This window comes from Macrobrachium nipponense, chromosome 18, assembly GCF_015104395.2.
Source record: "Macrobrachium nipponense isolate FS-2020 chromosome 18, ASM1510439v2, whole genome shotgun sequence".
Classification (NCBI taxonomy): domain Eukaryota; kingdom Metazoa; phylum Arthropoda; class Malacostraca; order Decapoda; family Palaemonidae; genus Macrobrachium; species Macrobrachium nipponense.
The window spans coordinates 39489662-39502462 of NC_087211.1; the positions used below are offsets into that span (position 1 = coordinate 39489662).

General features: G+C 43.9%; 2 protein-coding genes across 3 annotated transcripts in view; one reads left to right on the forward strand and one right to left on the reverse strand.

Moving 5' to 3' along the window:
* Window positions 1-10153, reverse strand: part of LOC135196991 (endoribonuclease LACTB2-like) — a 209262-nt gene extending 199109 nt beyond the window's left edge. The window contains exon 1 of the mRNA XM_064223873.1: window positions 9968-10153. Coding sequence (XP_064079943.1) covers window positions 9968-10089 — 122 coding nt within the window. The 5' untranslated portion in view covers window positions 10090-10153. The remainder of the gene's footprint in view (window positions 1-9967) is intronic.
* A 628-nt stretch (window positions 10154-10781) lies between these two features.
* LOC135196994 (ubiquitin-fold modifier-conjugating enzyme 1) overlaps window positions 10782-12801 on the forward strand; it is a 46909-nt gene continuing 44889 nt past the window's right edge. The window contains exon 1 of one of the 2 annotated variants that reach the window (XM_064223879.1): window positions 10782-10899. The gene's annotated coding sequence lies outside the window, so the exon portion shown is untranslated. The remainder of the gene's footprint in view (window positions 10900-12801) is intronic. The other variant, XM_064223880.1, reaches the window with a different exon arrangement.

Here is a 12801-nt window from a genome sequence, read left to right on the forward strand (position 1 = left end):
TCCTACCGAGGATAAAGCATAGGTACAGTGGTCCCCCCGTATTCGCGTTCTCCGGATTCGCGGACTCACACATTCGCGGATTTTTCTTTGGAACCTATCTAGAAATTATTCGCGGACGGACTCGCCCATTCGCGGAATTTTCCGACGAAAATAATCACTAATTAGTGTATTTTGATGTTTATTTTCATGACTAAATACATTTTCATGATACAAAAATGATTTACTAATTTTCAAATATTAATTTTGATTAATACTGTATTAGTAAGTTTAATAAGTTTAAATGATATCACATAATAAAAATAATAATTCTCTCTCTCTCTCTCTCTCTCTCTCTCTCTCTCTCTCTCTCTCTCTCTCTCTACTACAAAGATGTATGTTGTATGATAAATAAATGATTTACTATTTTCAAATATTAATATTAATTTATACAGCAATAATATCAATTCATTAAAGAAAATACCATAGTGAATTAGTAAGATTTTAGCTTATAAATTTAAAAAATTATGGAAGAATGAAGGAAATCCCAGTCTTCTTTCTCTAACTCCAGGTACTAAAACTGTCATACGTATCAAGTTCTGTGACAGGAGGGGCAAGAGCTGTTGTGTTGCCATCAAGTGCTCATGAAATTTCCTCTCTCTCTCTCTCTCTCTCTCTCTCTCTCTCTCTCTCTCTCTCTCTCTCTCTCTCTCTCTCTCTCTCTCTCTCTCTCTCATTTACTGAGACTCGAGATTTTTTATAGTACTTGTACTATATGTTTTTAATACTTTCAAATAATAATAATAATGATAATAACTGTAATTACAAAATTCATATTATGTGATAGTATTTTAAAGAAATACAATACTAATCTATCCATGTCACTTTAATTAAGGTAACTCTCTCTCTCTCTCTCTCTCTCTCTCTCTCTCTCTCTCTCTCTCTCTTTCTTTCGCCACACAAGAATAATAATGTATAGTGGTAACTCCCTCCTTCTCTTTCGCTGAGTGTTACTGAAGTGTTAAGTATTTTTTGAGAGAAAAGAGAGATAAACACTCACTCTCTCTCTCTTTTACCGAGATGAAAGAATTTTTATGGTGCTAGTATGTAAAATGTTTATTGATAATTTCAGTTATTTAATAATAATAATAATATAATAATAATAATAATAATAATAATAATATAAAACTGTAATTACAAAATTCATAATGGTAGTATTTTTAAAAGAGATGAAATTATTAACCTTTCCATTTCACTTGTAAGGAATAACTCCTCTTTCTTACTGAGATGAGAGAATTTTTATGGTAAATACACGTGTTTATTTTATTTTCAAATAATAATAATAATATAGAAGTAGTAATAATACGATAACTAATTTCAAATGAAAATTCTTCCTTCGTCTTTTTCTTGTATCAATTTTCCCTACCTCATAACTCCAGTGACGCTCGGAGCTGGGAAAGTAACAATGCCATACAATGGTCAACGAATTTAATGGTTTATGTAATCTCTCTCTCTCTCTCTCTCTCTCTCTCTCACCACAAGATACTTGTCATACATTTGGTGTTCTATTTCTTCTTATCTCTCTCGCTCTCAGCAAAAAGAATTGATAGACAGACAAACATAATTGCACAGTCCTCTCTTTCTCTCTTCTCTGGAGAAATATATGTATTTATGGGAGGGGAAAAAAGTTGCCTACAGACGTTCATTTCAATGTATTGAAACGTAAGGAGTTATTCTCTCTCTCTCTCTCTCTCTGCTATTGGCTGTTGTTTATATATTTCTAATGGTAAAATGTTTAAGATGACTTTAAAATGATATTAATAATACCAATTCAATGGTTTATTTGATGTAGGATAATACTTTACGTAGACATTTGGTATTTGTGATTTCACATACAATTGTTTCCTTTGTAAAAAGAAAATGGATGTCTCAAATAGTAACAGTATGAAAGAAAACGTGCATGACTGAATACTTATGGGGACTGAATTATTTTCACATACGTAAACTAAGTCATGGGGTAGTACATAGTATGTATTTATGTATAACGATAAAATGTAAGATTTACTTTAAAACAGTAGTTAATAATATTTCAAAGATTAATATGAACATATAGGACATTTTATGTATATTTGATGAAGGATGGTCTTTTTAGGGATACTTTGGTGTTTGCATGTTCAGGATAGGAGTTTATGAGCATTTTTAGAGGGGGGGTTCCAAACATTCGCAGATTCTAACTATTCGCGGGGGGGTCTGGTACGCATCCCCCGCGAATATGGGGGGACCACTGTACTTCCTGGAGGACCGATTGATGGGTATCTAGAAATACGCATCCTTCAGGTCCACCAAAAGCATGAACTCATTCTCCCTGATGGGATCAAGCACGGAACATGCCGTTTTATCGTGAACCGAGCCTGGCAAATGAATCGGTTCAAGGGATAGAGATCTATCACCGGTCTCCAGGCCCCCATAGACTTCTCCACCAGGAAAAGCCAGCTGTAGAAACCCGGTGTCGGTTCTTGAATGATTTCCACTGCTCCCTTGCTCAGCATAGTCTGCACTTCTTCCTTGAGTGCAATGTCCCTGACCAAACCAGGAACGTACGTCTGGAGATGGACCAGATGAGAAGTGAGGGGTGGCATCGACTCGAAGGGAAGTCCAATTGTTGCCCAATGGCTCTCCAGGCAACTCCCCCACCTTCGGCAGCAGCTGAGGGGGAACACTGTCCCTAGCGATCCCCCCTTCTTCCACTTTCGCTTACCTACCTTCCTGCGAGAGAAGGAGGGCCATTGCTCGCCTCTCAAAGCGAAGGAGGAAGGCTGGGTCTTCCTTGCGCCCCCTTTAACAGTATACAGTCTTGGGGGCAGAGGAAGAGCTAGCTTGGCTCCAAGGCCTAGCCGCAGTTGAACAAGATGGCCCAGATGTCTTTGCAACTGCCTGGTGTACTAAACGGTCACTGTCCTCAGCTCTCTGTTTTTCCACTGCAGCATCCACCATCTCTCTAGGGAAGTGAGGAGGAACCCAGCAACAGTCCATTTCTCAGTCCCAATGCCAACTCCAGGCCAGCCAACCTGGATACTCGATTCAGGACAGCATCCCTCCACCTAAGCACAAGGTTGGCCCACAGGTTGGCAGTTTGGTGGGCCAGGTAGGAAATAGCCCTAATCCCAGAATGACAAAGTCTCCCGAAAGCCGAGTCTTCTCCAGGAGCTACCGGTCCTGAAGAAGCTGCGAAATTGGATACTGTGAGGGACCACAGATCCAGCCAGGAGACGCCCTGGAAGGCTGCCATAGCAGTAGACTCCAAGGCCGCTACCTCTTGCTGCGTGAACCAGAGGGTTTTCAGACAGCAGGTGTTGTGGAGGCAAGCCAGGAGTTAGACGAACTAACTCTGGATCAACCTGTTTGGTTGGCAAAGGGTTTTCCGAGTGCATGTAGAAATGCCGTTGATGAGGCAGAGGAGGGGGAAGCAGCTTGTACGACCTGCTGGACCTAAGCGAAGCCTCTTGTCCTGAGACAAGAGCGTTCACCCAGTCCAGCACACCGTCAAGACAAGGAGGACCATGGAAGCCCTACAGAAGAAGCTCTAGGTTCCTTCTTAGGTCCCCAGAACAACTCTAACTGGGAGGGGCGGTCAGAGGGGCCAACCATTGATCCTTCCTCGAGGTCATTGTGCTGACGAATCAGCATGATGACCTCCGCAAATGACCTCCGTATCTCCGGAGTGACAGCGTTCTGAGGCGATGTACTGTCAGATCCATCCAGGCTGAGTCCCTCCTGAGATACTCTTCCTCCACCAGAAGAACCTCATCAGACCCCCTGTGATCTCCTCTACCCACTTGAGCATATAACCTCTCGGGTTTTAAGACCGAACTGTGCACATATGCTCTCATGGACGGACCATGAGGAGCCCACTCCTTACGGTACCCCCTAGTCACCTTGCTCCTTCCGGTGTATCCCGAGGAAGTTAAAGGGACAGCTGAGGCAGATCTGATGCTCCCGCTTGGTCTACCAGCAGAACTAGTGAACGGAGAGGGCTGTAGGCGATTACTAACCTGCAATGATGACCGATCTGCAGGTCTAGACGAGTGCTCTCCCTGTGAAGAAGTGCTGGTCCGAGGATGGTAGCGTTGATCTCTCGTGTCAGGGGAACCGCTACCAGCTGCCTGGACTGTCCGATCACGCTAGTGTGATCGACAGTTGGGCGACGGGTAGTGTTCACCAACACAATGGGAGTGAGAACCATCAACTCGACGCGTCACAGTCCCAGAAGCAGCCGAAGCTGTTCCTGGAGACTGAGTGAGGGACCTCCTACCGGGCTCACCTTGTGCATGATCCCGTGGGACCGTCACGTCAACCCTGGGGACTGGATGATTGTTACGCAAACGATCACCAGCAAGGCGAGAATCTCCTGGGTGAATCCCACCTTCCTTCCGCCCCATGCCAGAGTCATGAACGGTGAGTGTACTTAGCACCACAGACTCTAGCTGCACGCTCACTGGTAGGTGAGCGTACACTCGGGGAAACTCACTCAAGAGTACCTGAGACGGTTCCCGGTCTAGAGGCAGAGCCTCGAGAGCCAGGTGCAGAAGTACCGTCAGTAGCTGGTACCTCTGCGGTCCCCGCTCTGCTTGCCCCTGGGGGCGGCAAGGTGGTTCCCATTCCCGAAGGAACAGGAGAACCAGCGGAAGGCCCACCTGTCTCACCAGGACAATGAGACAGGCCCTTAGAAGTCCCTGAATGAGACTTCTTGGGGGGGGGGGGGGGGGGGGGGGGGGGGGTTAGACCACCTCCTTCTTCTTTGGCCATGCAGCCTCAGAAGGAGAAGTGGAGGAAGCGGCAGATAACGACGACAAAGATGAAGACGAAGAAGACGACAACGACACCTTCTGCTTCTTCTTGGACTTCTTCACCAGCTTCCTCAGAACAGCCGAAAGGTCCCCCATCCAGGACAGGGCTGCAGCGGCTGCCAAAGCAGCAGGCTCCAGCACAGTCTGGGACGGGGGAACTGACACCACAGCAGCACTCCCACGGGCAGGAACAGGGCAACAGGTACGGGAACAGTCACAGGAGGAAAGTCCAGGGGCGAACTCTTCGGGCAATCAAAATCAGGAGGGGGAGCGAGAACAGCATACCCTGGAGGAGGAGGTGGAAAATACCCTCGAAGTATGCGGCACCAGTGCAACCGCAGCAGGTGGGGAGGTACCGCATACCCAGGTGTCGAGATTGTCATAGTCGTCCTTGACTCGATCCCGTGAGTCACTGGGACTGCCGCAAGATGGCTCAGCAGTCCCTGAAGAGATGGAGTGCCAGGCAAATTCAAGGTTTGCTATACCTGCCGCAGATCCCCACCCATGGAGTCAGATGCACCTGAGGGAGCAAAAGTTGGGTTAGTGGGGGGGAGTTCCTGTTCACCCAGAAGGGGAAGGATCCCCTCCTGAATGAACAGAAGTTCCCGAGTACAACTCCAATTCAGCATGTTTCCCCCCATCTTCTGCACTCGACACATCAAGAGAAGAAGCGGAAGGAGAGATGTCCCCCGAAGGAGAAAGAGCGAGACGGGGAAGCTTACATGGAGGAAGGAAAGATGATGATGTATCGGTCACCAAGGGAGTTAAAGGGGATCCATTTGACGACGCTTTGGAAGACTTACGCGGCTTCTTCCTTCCCTCCTATCTCTCTCACTGCTCCTCCAACCAAGAGATACAAGTGTCACATTTATTAATCCTATCAAACTCACGCCCTTGGGACCTAGCACAAAGGGCGTGAGAGTCAACATCAATACTAGAGCGAAAAGCTCCACATTTCTTGCCCCCTACTCCAGGGCACAGTCGCCATGTAGATGGGAGGGGAGAGGGCTTATCACAATAAAAAACAAAAGCAAGGAAAGATCACATGACAGAGGTGGGCAGGAGAGAACGTCCGCACAGCCGAAAGCAAAGTGGAATGTTTACGTCCAGTCGGGCGGGACCCCCGACTATCAGACAAGCAGTTACTGCCTAACTACCTTGTTATTAGAATCTTACGAACGAGTTCCAGCTGCGCTGAAAGTAATTCCTTATGTAAAGGACCAATGGTTTGTATAACGTGTAGGAACTAATAAAAAAAATTAAAGATCCTACCGGGAAAATGATTAACAGCTAGTCAGCTAGAGCTCACAAAAATACGTCTTCATCAGAAGACGTCCAAAAGCAAAGTGGGGTGTTTACATCCGGGCAGGTGGGCCTACCAGCCTACCACACGGTAGTTACTGCCTTGTTCAAGAATTTAACAGCTGTAATTCCAGCCTACACTGAAAGTAATTCATTATGTAAAGGGCTGAGGGTTTGTATATCGTGTAGGAACAATATTAAATTTATGTTATGCATGTTCAGGAAAATACATTATAATTAAAATGGTTATTACATACTGTACAATTATGATTTTAATTTTCCTATATAGCGCTAAAAAAATAACAACTAGCATGCAAGGTAGTAAAAAAAAATGGTATTAATTATCAACTGGCACAGTTTGTTCAAAAGGTTGCCGACCCCTGGTCTAGAAGATGGTAGAAGCAGTACAGGTTTAAGACAGATCACATCAGAATTACTGTGACAGGACATCAGCTGAATCACAGTGGAATATGTAATAGTACTTATGTTGCACAAGAGGAGGGGGAAGGAACTTAAAGGATCTATTGGAGAGTAGAGAGCCATCTCGGTCCAAAACCAAGGCATTAACAAGATGCAAGATTGACTGAACATGCCCCAACAAGGGAAGCTCAAACAAAGCCCTAGTATCTTGCCTTGGGCCTAGTAAGGCCTCTATACTCATAGGGGTCATAGAAGACTGAGTCTGTGTTCTAAACCCATGATTACTGAACTTATGAATGAGATCAACCTCAGAGAAAGAAGACAGAAACTCCTGGTTCTCTCCCTCTTCTGGCTCTGGCAAAGGAGACCAATGATACAAAGGAGGCCTGGAAGGATCCTCATCCTTTCCTAACAGCACTGGAGAGTCTTCCCTTGGAAGTCTGGCATCATGCCTCCCACTGGTTGGATTGGAGCCCCTAATTACCGAAGGTCCTGATACAGAGGGTTTTGGAACATTGCCATGTGAAGAAACCAGTACATGGTCTCGACCCAAACCGTGTACTCACTCATGCGACAAACCACATACATGTTCGCGGGACGAATCAAGTATACATGGCTGCCTTGAGATGACACATGAGCATGGACTTGGGAATGACGACAAAGTGGCACCTTTGACTTCTTAGTTGAAGCCTTATCATCTTTACGACTGACTGAAACAGGTACAGGAGATGGAGATGGTCACAAACAGTTACACTTAAGAAGAGACATGGCTGTGTATACAAATCGGCGAACTCCTCTGACTCACAACTCTTCCGTGGTCACCAACACTTACACGTAGTGGAGACGCACGGTCGTGTATAGAAGTTGGCGAAGCATTCCTCTCACTTGCACAAACAAGTACGCATAAGGGAGAGACACAGCCGTGTAGAGATGGCGATACACTCCTCTCAATTGCAGAAGACGACACCACAAAGTCCGTAATTCTCCAACGTTTGACTTGAGGGCAAGGAGACAAAGATGAAAAAGCAGAGGGAGATGGGGAAGAGAGCTTCCTCCCTCTACGACAGCTCTTGCTAGAAGGAGGAGGGGAAGAATCACTTCTTCTATGACTCTTCTTGCCAGAGAGAGCATAATACCTCTTGAACATAGCTTGAAACAATGTCTCTGATGGCTCAGCGAGAGGAAGAGATGATGATGTAGGTGAATGAGATAACATCACAATAATGGAAGGAAGAGACGCTACCGCAGCTGACGTCATAGGCTGAGAGGATACTGGGCATGACGTTACAATATCTCGAATGGCAGTGCTGGTCGATGGCCTCACTGGCAGAGTGATAAAGGGTGACCCAGCAAGCGTCGATGTTGATACAGGTGTCCCACTAGGAGGCAGCACACGAGAGACCAAAGTAATGTAGACTGGAGGTGGGGGGGGGGGGGGGGGGTGGGGGGGGGGGGGGGGGGGCTGCCAATGGGGCCATTTGGGGGGAGGGGAGACAAGCTGCCAAGAAATGCGAGAGAAGGCCATCCAAGGAGGGTGAACCCTCTAGGCCTAGAGACACCCACACAGCCACCATCTTGATTGATTAGGAATCTAAAATGAAGGAAACAGAAGGCATAGCCTCCTCCCTCTCAGGAAGGACACTAGATCCTGCAGGAGAGGGGCCTACATTAAACATAATCTCATCCTGTGCAACTCCCGATACTTCCAACGACGAATTGATGGAAAAAAACGAAGGAGACTGCGGTACAACCGAAACAGGGGGAACACTTCTGGAAGAGGGGGATGCTGAACCGTCCAAACAAGGCACAAGAAAATTATCCTATGGTTAAGACCGAGGGTTTGTTCGGCATATGAACAATTATCAGTATCACTGTCACCAGTCAAATATGCCAAACATCTGGTAACCTAAAGTCACAGGATAGCAGATATTACCTAGCAGTACTGTGTAAAACACATCCTTGAGTTCCAAAACAATAGGTCAATCACACATGAACCCAAAGACTATGCACACACAGGAATAGTAGTATGTAAACATAATGAGAATATAGCATGCTGACTCAACCACACATACATCTAGAGAAGCACAGGTAAAAAGCAACTGCAGTAGCTACTTAAGTAAACAATAGGAGAGTTGGTTGAGCATGTCTTCTATCCAATACCCAAAATGACATGGGAAGGCTAGGAGTACTCACACACTGTACAAGGAAAGCCTCTGCACCTAGCATGTGTGGGGGTAACACTGGCTTTACCAAGTATGGATGACAAGTCTGCTCAAGTATGTTCCCAGGACTTTGTCAGATTATACCTAGTAGGTAGTAGTATACTGCAGGTGCTGGTCAATACACCATGAGCTGTGGAAGACCCATATCCAGAATAGAGTTCTAAGCTAAGGTTGACTGACCCACATAACTTCCTACCTTTGGTAACAGCAGAACTGGAAGAATTTGCTGGCATGCATGCTAAACTCTGGGGCCTGTGACAAGCCATGAGATGAATGGGCAGTGACATGATCACATGCAAAAAGCTTTCCCATAGCCAATATCCTCACTACCTAAGTAGTAGGTATGTGAGGATTGTACATGCACCAGGCAAGTGGACAGTGCTAGCTCACATCGGCACGTTTCTGGTAAACTATGGTTGAAAGTGACAGGAGCAGTCCTTGTGAACAAAACATATCAAGCCGGGACAAGGTACCGAGTTTGCCCTCTGAGACCTGTCCCAGCCTGGCCGGCAGCAAAAGGGTCACACATGGAGGGTTTAACAGCCTCCCTAGAGAAGTGCTCATAGGACATCCTGTGTGACTTCTAGTGAGAGGCCTTCTTAGACTTCCTCTTCCTCTTCCCATGGAAAGACGAGGAAGAGAGCAAGGAAGCACTCAACAATGAAGGGGAGGAGGAAGATAGTAGTAAGTGCTTGCGCTCCCTCTTCTTGCCTTTATCCCATGTCTAACTCTAGTTATTGTTTAGTGTTAGTTAAAAGGAGGGTCCAGGTCAGGGCACGGTATTTTACCTATGTGAGGTTAGGAAAGAAAGGTCAGGTTAGGTAAAGACATGGCCTTCTAAGAAAGGTTATAAAGTTTATTTTCGGCAGCGGAACCTGTTCCCGTCGTTCTAAACTCGCCCTTTCAACTCGTCCCCCTAACCACCAGTTAGCTAACTCCCCTTGTTACCAAGTTCATCGAGTTTCCTGCTGATGGATAGGCTAGTTAGCCCTAGTTAAGGTAAGCCGTGTTCGACGTCAAAGGTTCTGTTTTGCACTCCCGTGGGAACAAGTGTACCTTACAAGCTACTTATAAGCTGGGTATTTCGTCTATTTTAGGGGAATTACAGCATCATAGTATTACCATGAATTCAACTCAACATTTAGTACCTATACCTAGGTAAACATGATCTAGAAAAACCAGCTGCCACCCAACACTAACCGTTTTCCTGTCCCAATCAAATATGTGTTAGTTCCTTGTAATGTCATCGGTCCTGGGTTACATCCCAAGATACGGATTATCCTGGGGCTAATGTGCGTGACTTTTGGGATAATTGCCGACATCACTTCAATGGCAACAGGTCAAAAGACAAACTAGTACTAATCTACAATATCATAGCTGATCAGCTGATTACAATCCTTAAATGCTTGAGCGTCGTTCATTAAGCATATAAACACTGTTTCATTGCGCTGGCTGGATGGACATTTGAACGGATCCATCAATTATGTAACATAAAACACACACACTATATATATATATATATATATATATATATATATATATATATATATATATATATATATATATATATATATATATATGCGTGTGTGTTTGTGTGTCATATACAGATGTGTACCAGAGGTGTATGTCGAAAATTGTCAGATCATCTTTAACTTCGAGTAATACATCACGTGTTCTGAAGATTTTAGTATATATATATATATATATATATATATATATATATATATATATATATATATATATATTCCAGAGCTTGACCTTTCTAATCTGTTCAAGCTTGCTAATGTTGCGTCATAATCTAATATGTTCTCACAGCCTCACAAACAAAATTTCAGAACAGAATGCAACTGGTCAAGACGTTCCAACATAATACGAAGAGTACCGTTCAATGTGTGATAACTATAAAAAGGACAATTATTTTACTTGAAACCTATCTTTAAAACGACCAGAGTACTTGCATATAGGAATAATTGATTTTTATATCCTTATAAATATAAAATTATAGATAAATGTTCAATTAAAGTAATTTTTTCTTACATTTTTCAAAGTAACCAGTTCAGCGAAATTTTATCTTCCAGCAGCTTTCAACAACGAGCAGACTTGACAACTTTCACGAAAACAGCTGGAGAGAGGTAAGATGAGATGTTCCTTGCCTTATGTTAGGTAGTAATCTGTCCGTCGATTAAGATTATTTATAATACAAATATAGGAAACACCACACTGGAAAATGCCCATACGAGTTGAGCTCGTTATTCCCGTTGGTCGCTTCCTGCTTAAGAACGGATTTAATGGCCTACTGTAGGTAGCTACCTAGTAGGGTATGTCAACAGGGATTCATCCTAACTTGACCTAGGTACTACTAGCCTAGTACCCTAAAGCTCCGTGCCCTGACCTGGTCTGTGGGCATCTCTTCCTTGATCCCCTATAATGGCTTCGTGCAGAGCAGAACGGCGTGTGCACAACTAGGTTTAGTTTTGTGTAAGAGAAATGGTAATTCTAAGCCTTCATTCCGCGGTTGACGTTTTCCTACGTTATTTTAGGCTAGGTACTTAGGTACTGAACAAGAATTTTAAGTAATATTTATTCGGACGACTATAATTAATCCCAAAGGGCCAGGGTAATTTAAAGAATAGTTCCGCACGGACTAGGTAGAAAGAATGTAACCGCGGATACGGCATTCACTAGGGATTGGGGCATCCAATGTACCTAGTAGCTATTTACCTAGCCGTGTTTAGTACTGGCCCTTGGGGGTTAGGTAATTACAGTTGTCCGAATAAATATTACTTTAAATTCTTGTTCAGTAAGTAAAATAACGTAGGAAAACGTCAACTACCATAGTCAACTTTACCGTGGAATAAGGGCTTAGAATTACCGAAAAGGCAGTTTGTTTGCCAAGCCGCACTTTTGTGTCCGCCCTCGGATCTTAAAAACTAAATACTGAGGCTAGAGAGCTGCAAATTTGTATGTTTATCATCCAGCCCTCTAGCATCAGCAGTCTTGATTTTATTTAAGGTTAAATTTAGACATGATCATGCTTCTGGCACTGCTGTGCGTAGGTGCCAACAACACAAGCTCCGTAGGTGCCAACAACACAAGCTCCGTAGGTGCCAACAACACAAGCTCCGTAGGTGCCAACAACACAAGCTACCACCTGGCTGTGGTTGAAAGTATCATGGGCCAAAAACTTGATTGTGTCTAAGAAACTTAGGTGCATTTCTTTTAAGTAGGGGAAACAACCAACTGGACTAGCTGATCCAGTTTTCACCGCATGTGGATCCACCCTCTGAAAAAGTATTTTAACATGTCCTGACACCAGAAATGGGCACCAGTCATGAGTCATTGGTGTTGGGAGAACAGCTCAAGACCTCTACTAACCTTTTGAAGTAAGTATTTTCTCCAAACTTTGAAATTGAGGTCATAGTTTAAGACTAAACAGAAGTTAATGAAAATCTAGCCATGCGCAGTGCAAACACCTCCATGACGCTTTAGAAATTTTTACTTATAACACCAACAATTTAGAAGATTGACGCCATCTCGATGTTTGAAGAGTCGCTTGTGTCAATAAACTTTCCATTCCATGTGCTAAATCCGCACACTACTTGTACTCATAGATGCTTGGGCACTTCTTCACAACAATTGTCAACAATGACACCAACCGTGGCTTATCCAAGGAAACTATGATGTTTTGGTAGAAGAAGAAGAAGAAGCGTGCACTAGATAATTATTTAAATAAATAGTTATACGGCAGTATAAGGTCATGCATTGCATAAATTTTTATCATGTGATTATTAATTTGTTTGTGGACTAAGTGCTCAGGAACCAGGAACCGCAACATAGTTCAAGTGCAATTTGGAGTGAATTAAGACCAAAATGTGTATAATTACAATCAAATAAGCACTGTGGAGCTTCAGTTGTTATAGCAGTAAGGATAAATCCACTGTTTACAAGAAAATGAATTTCAGTTTAAACCATGACCCCAGGAAAAAAGTTTCATACTTTCACTAATATAGGCAACAAAATGTTGTTTTATTGTT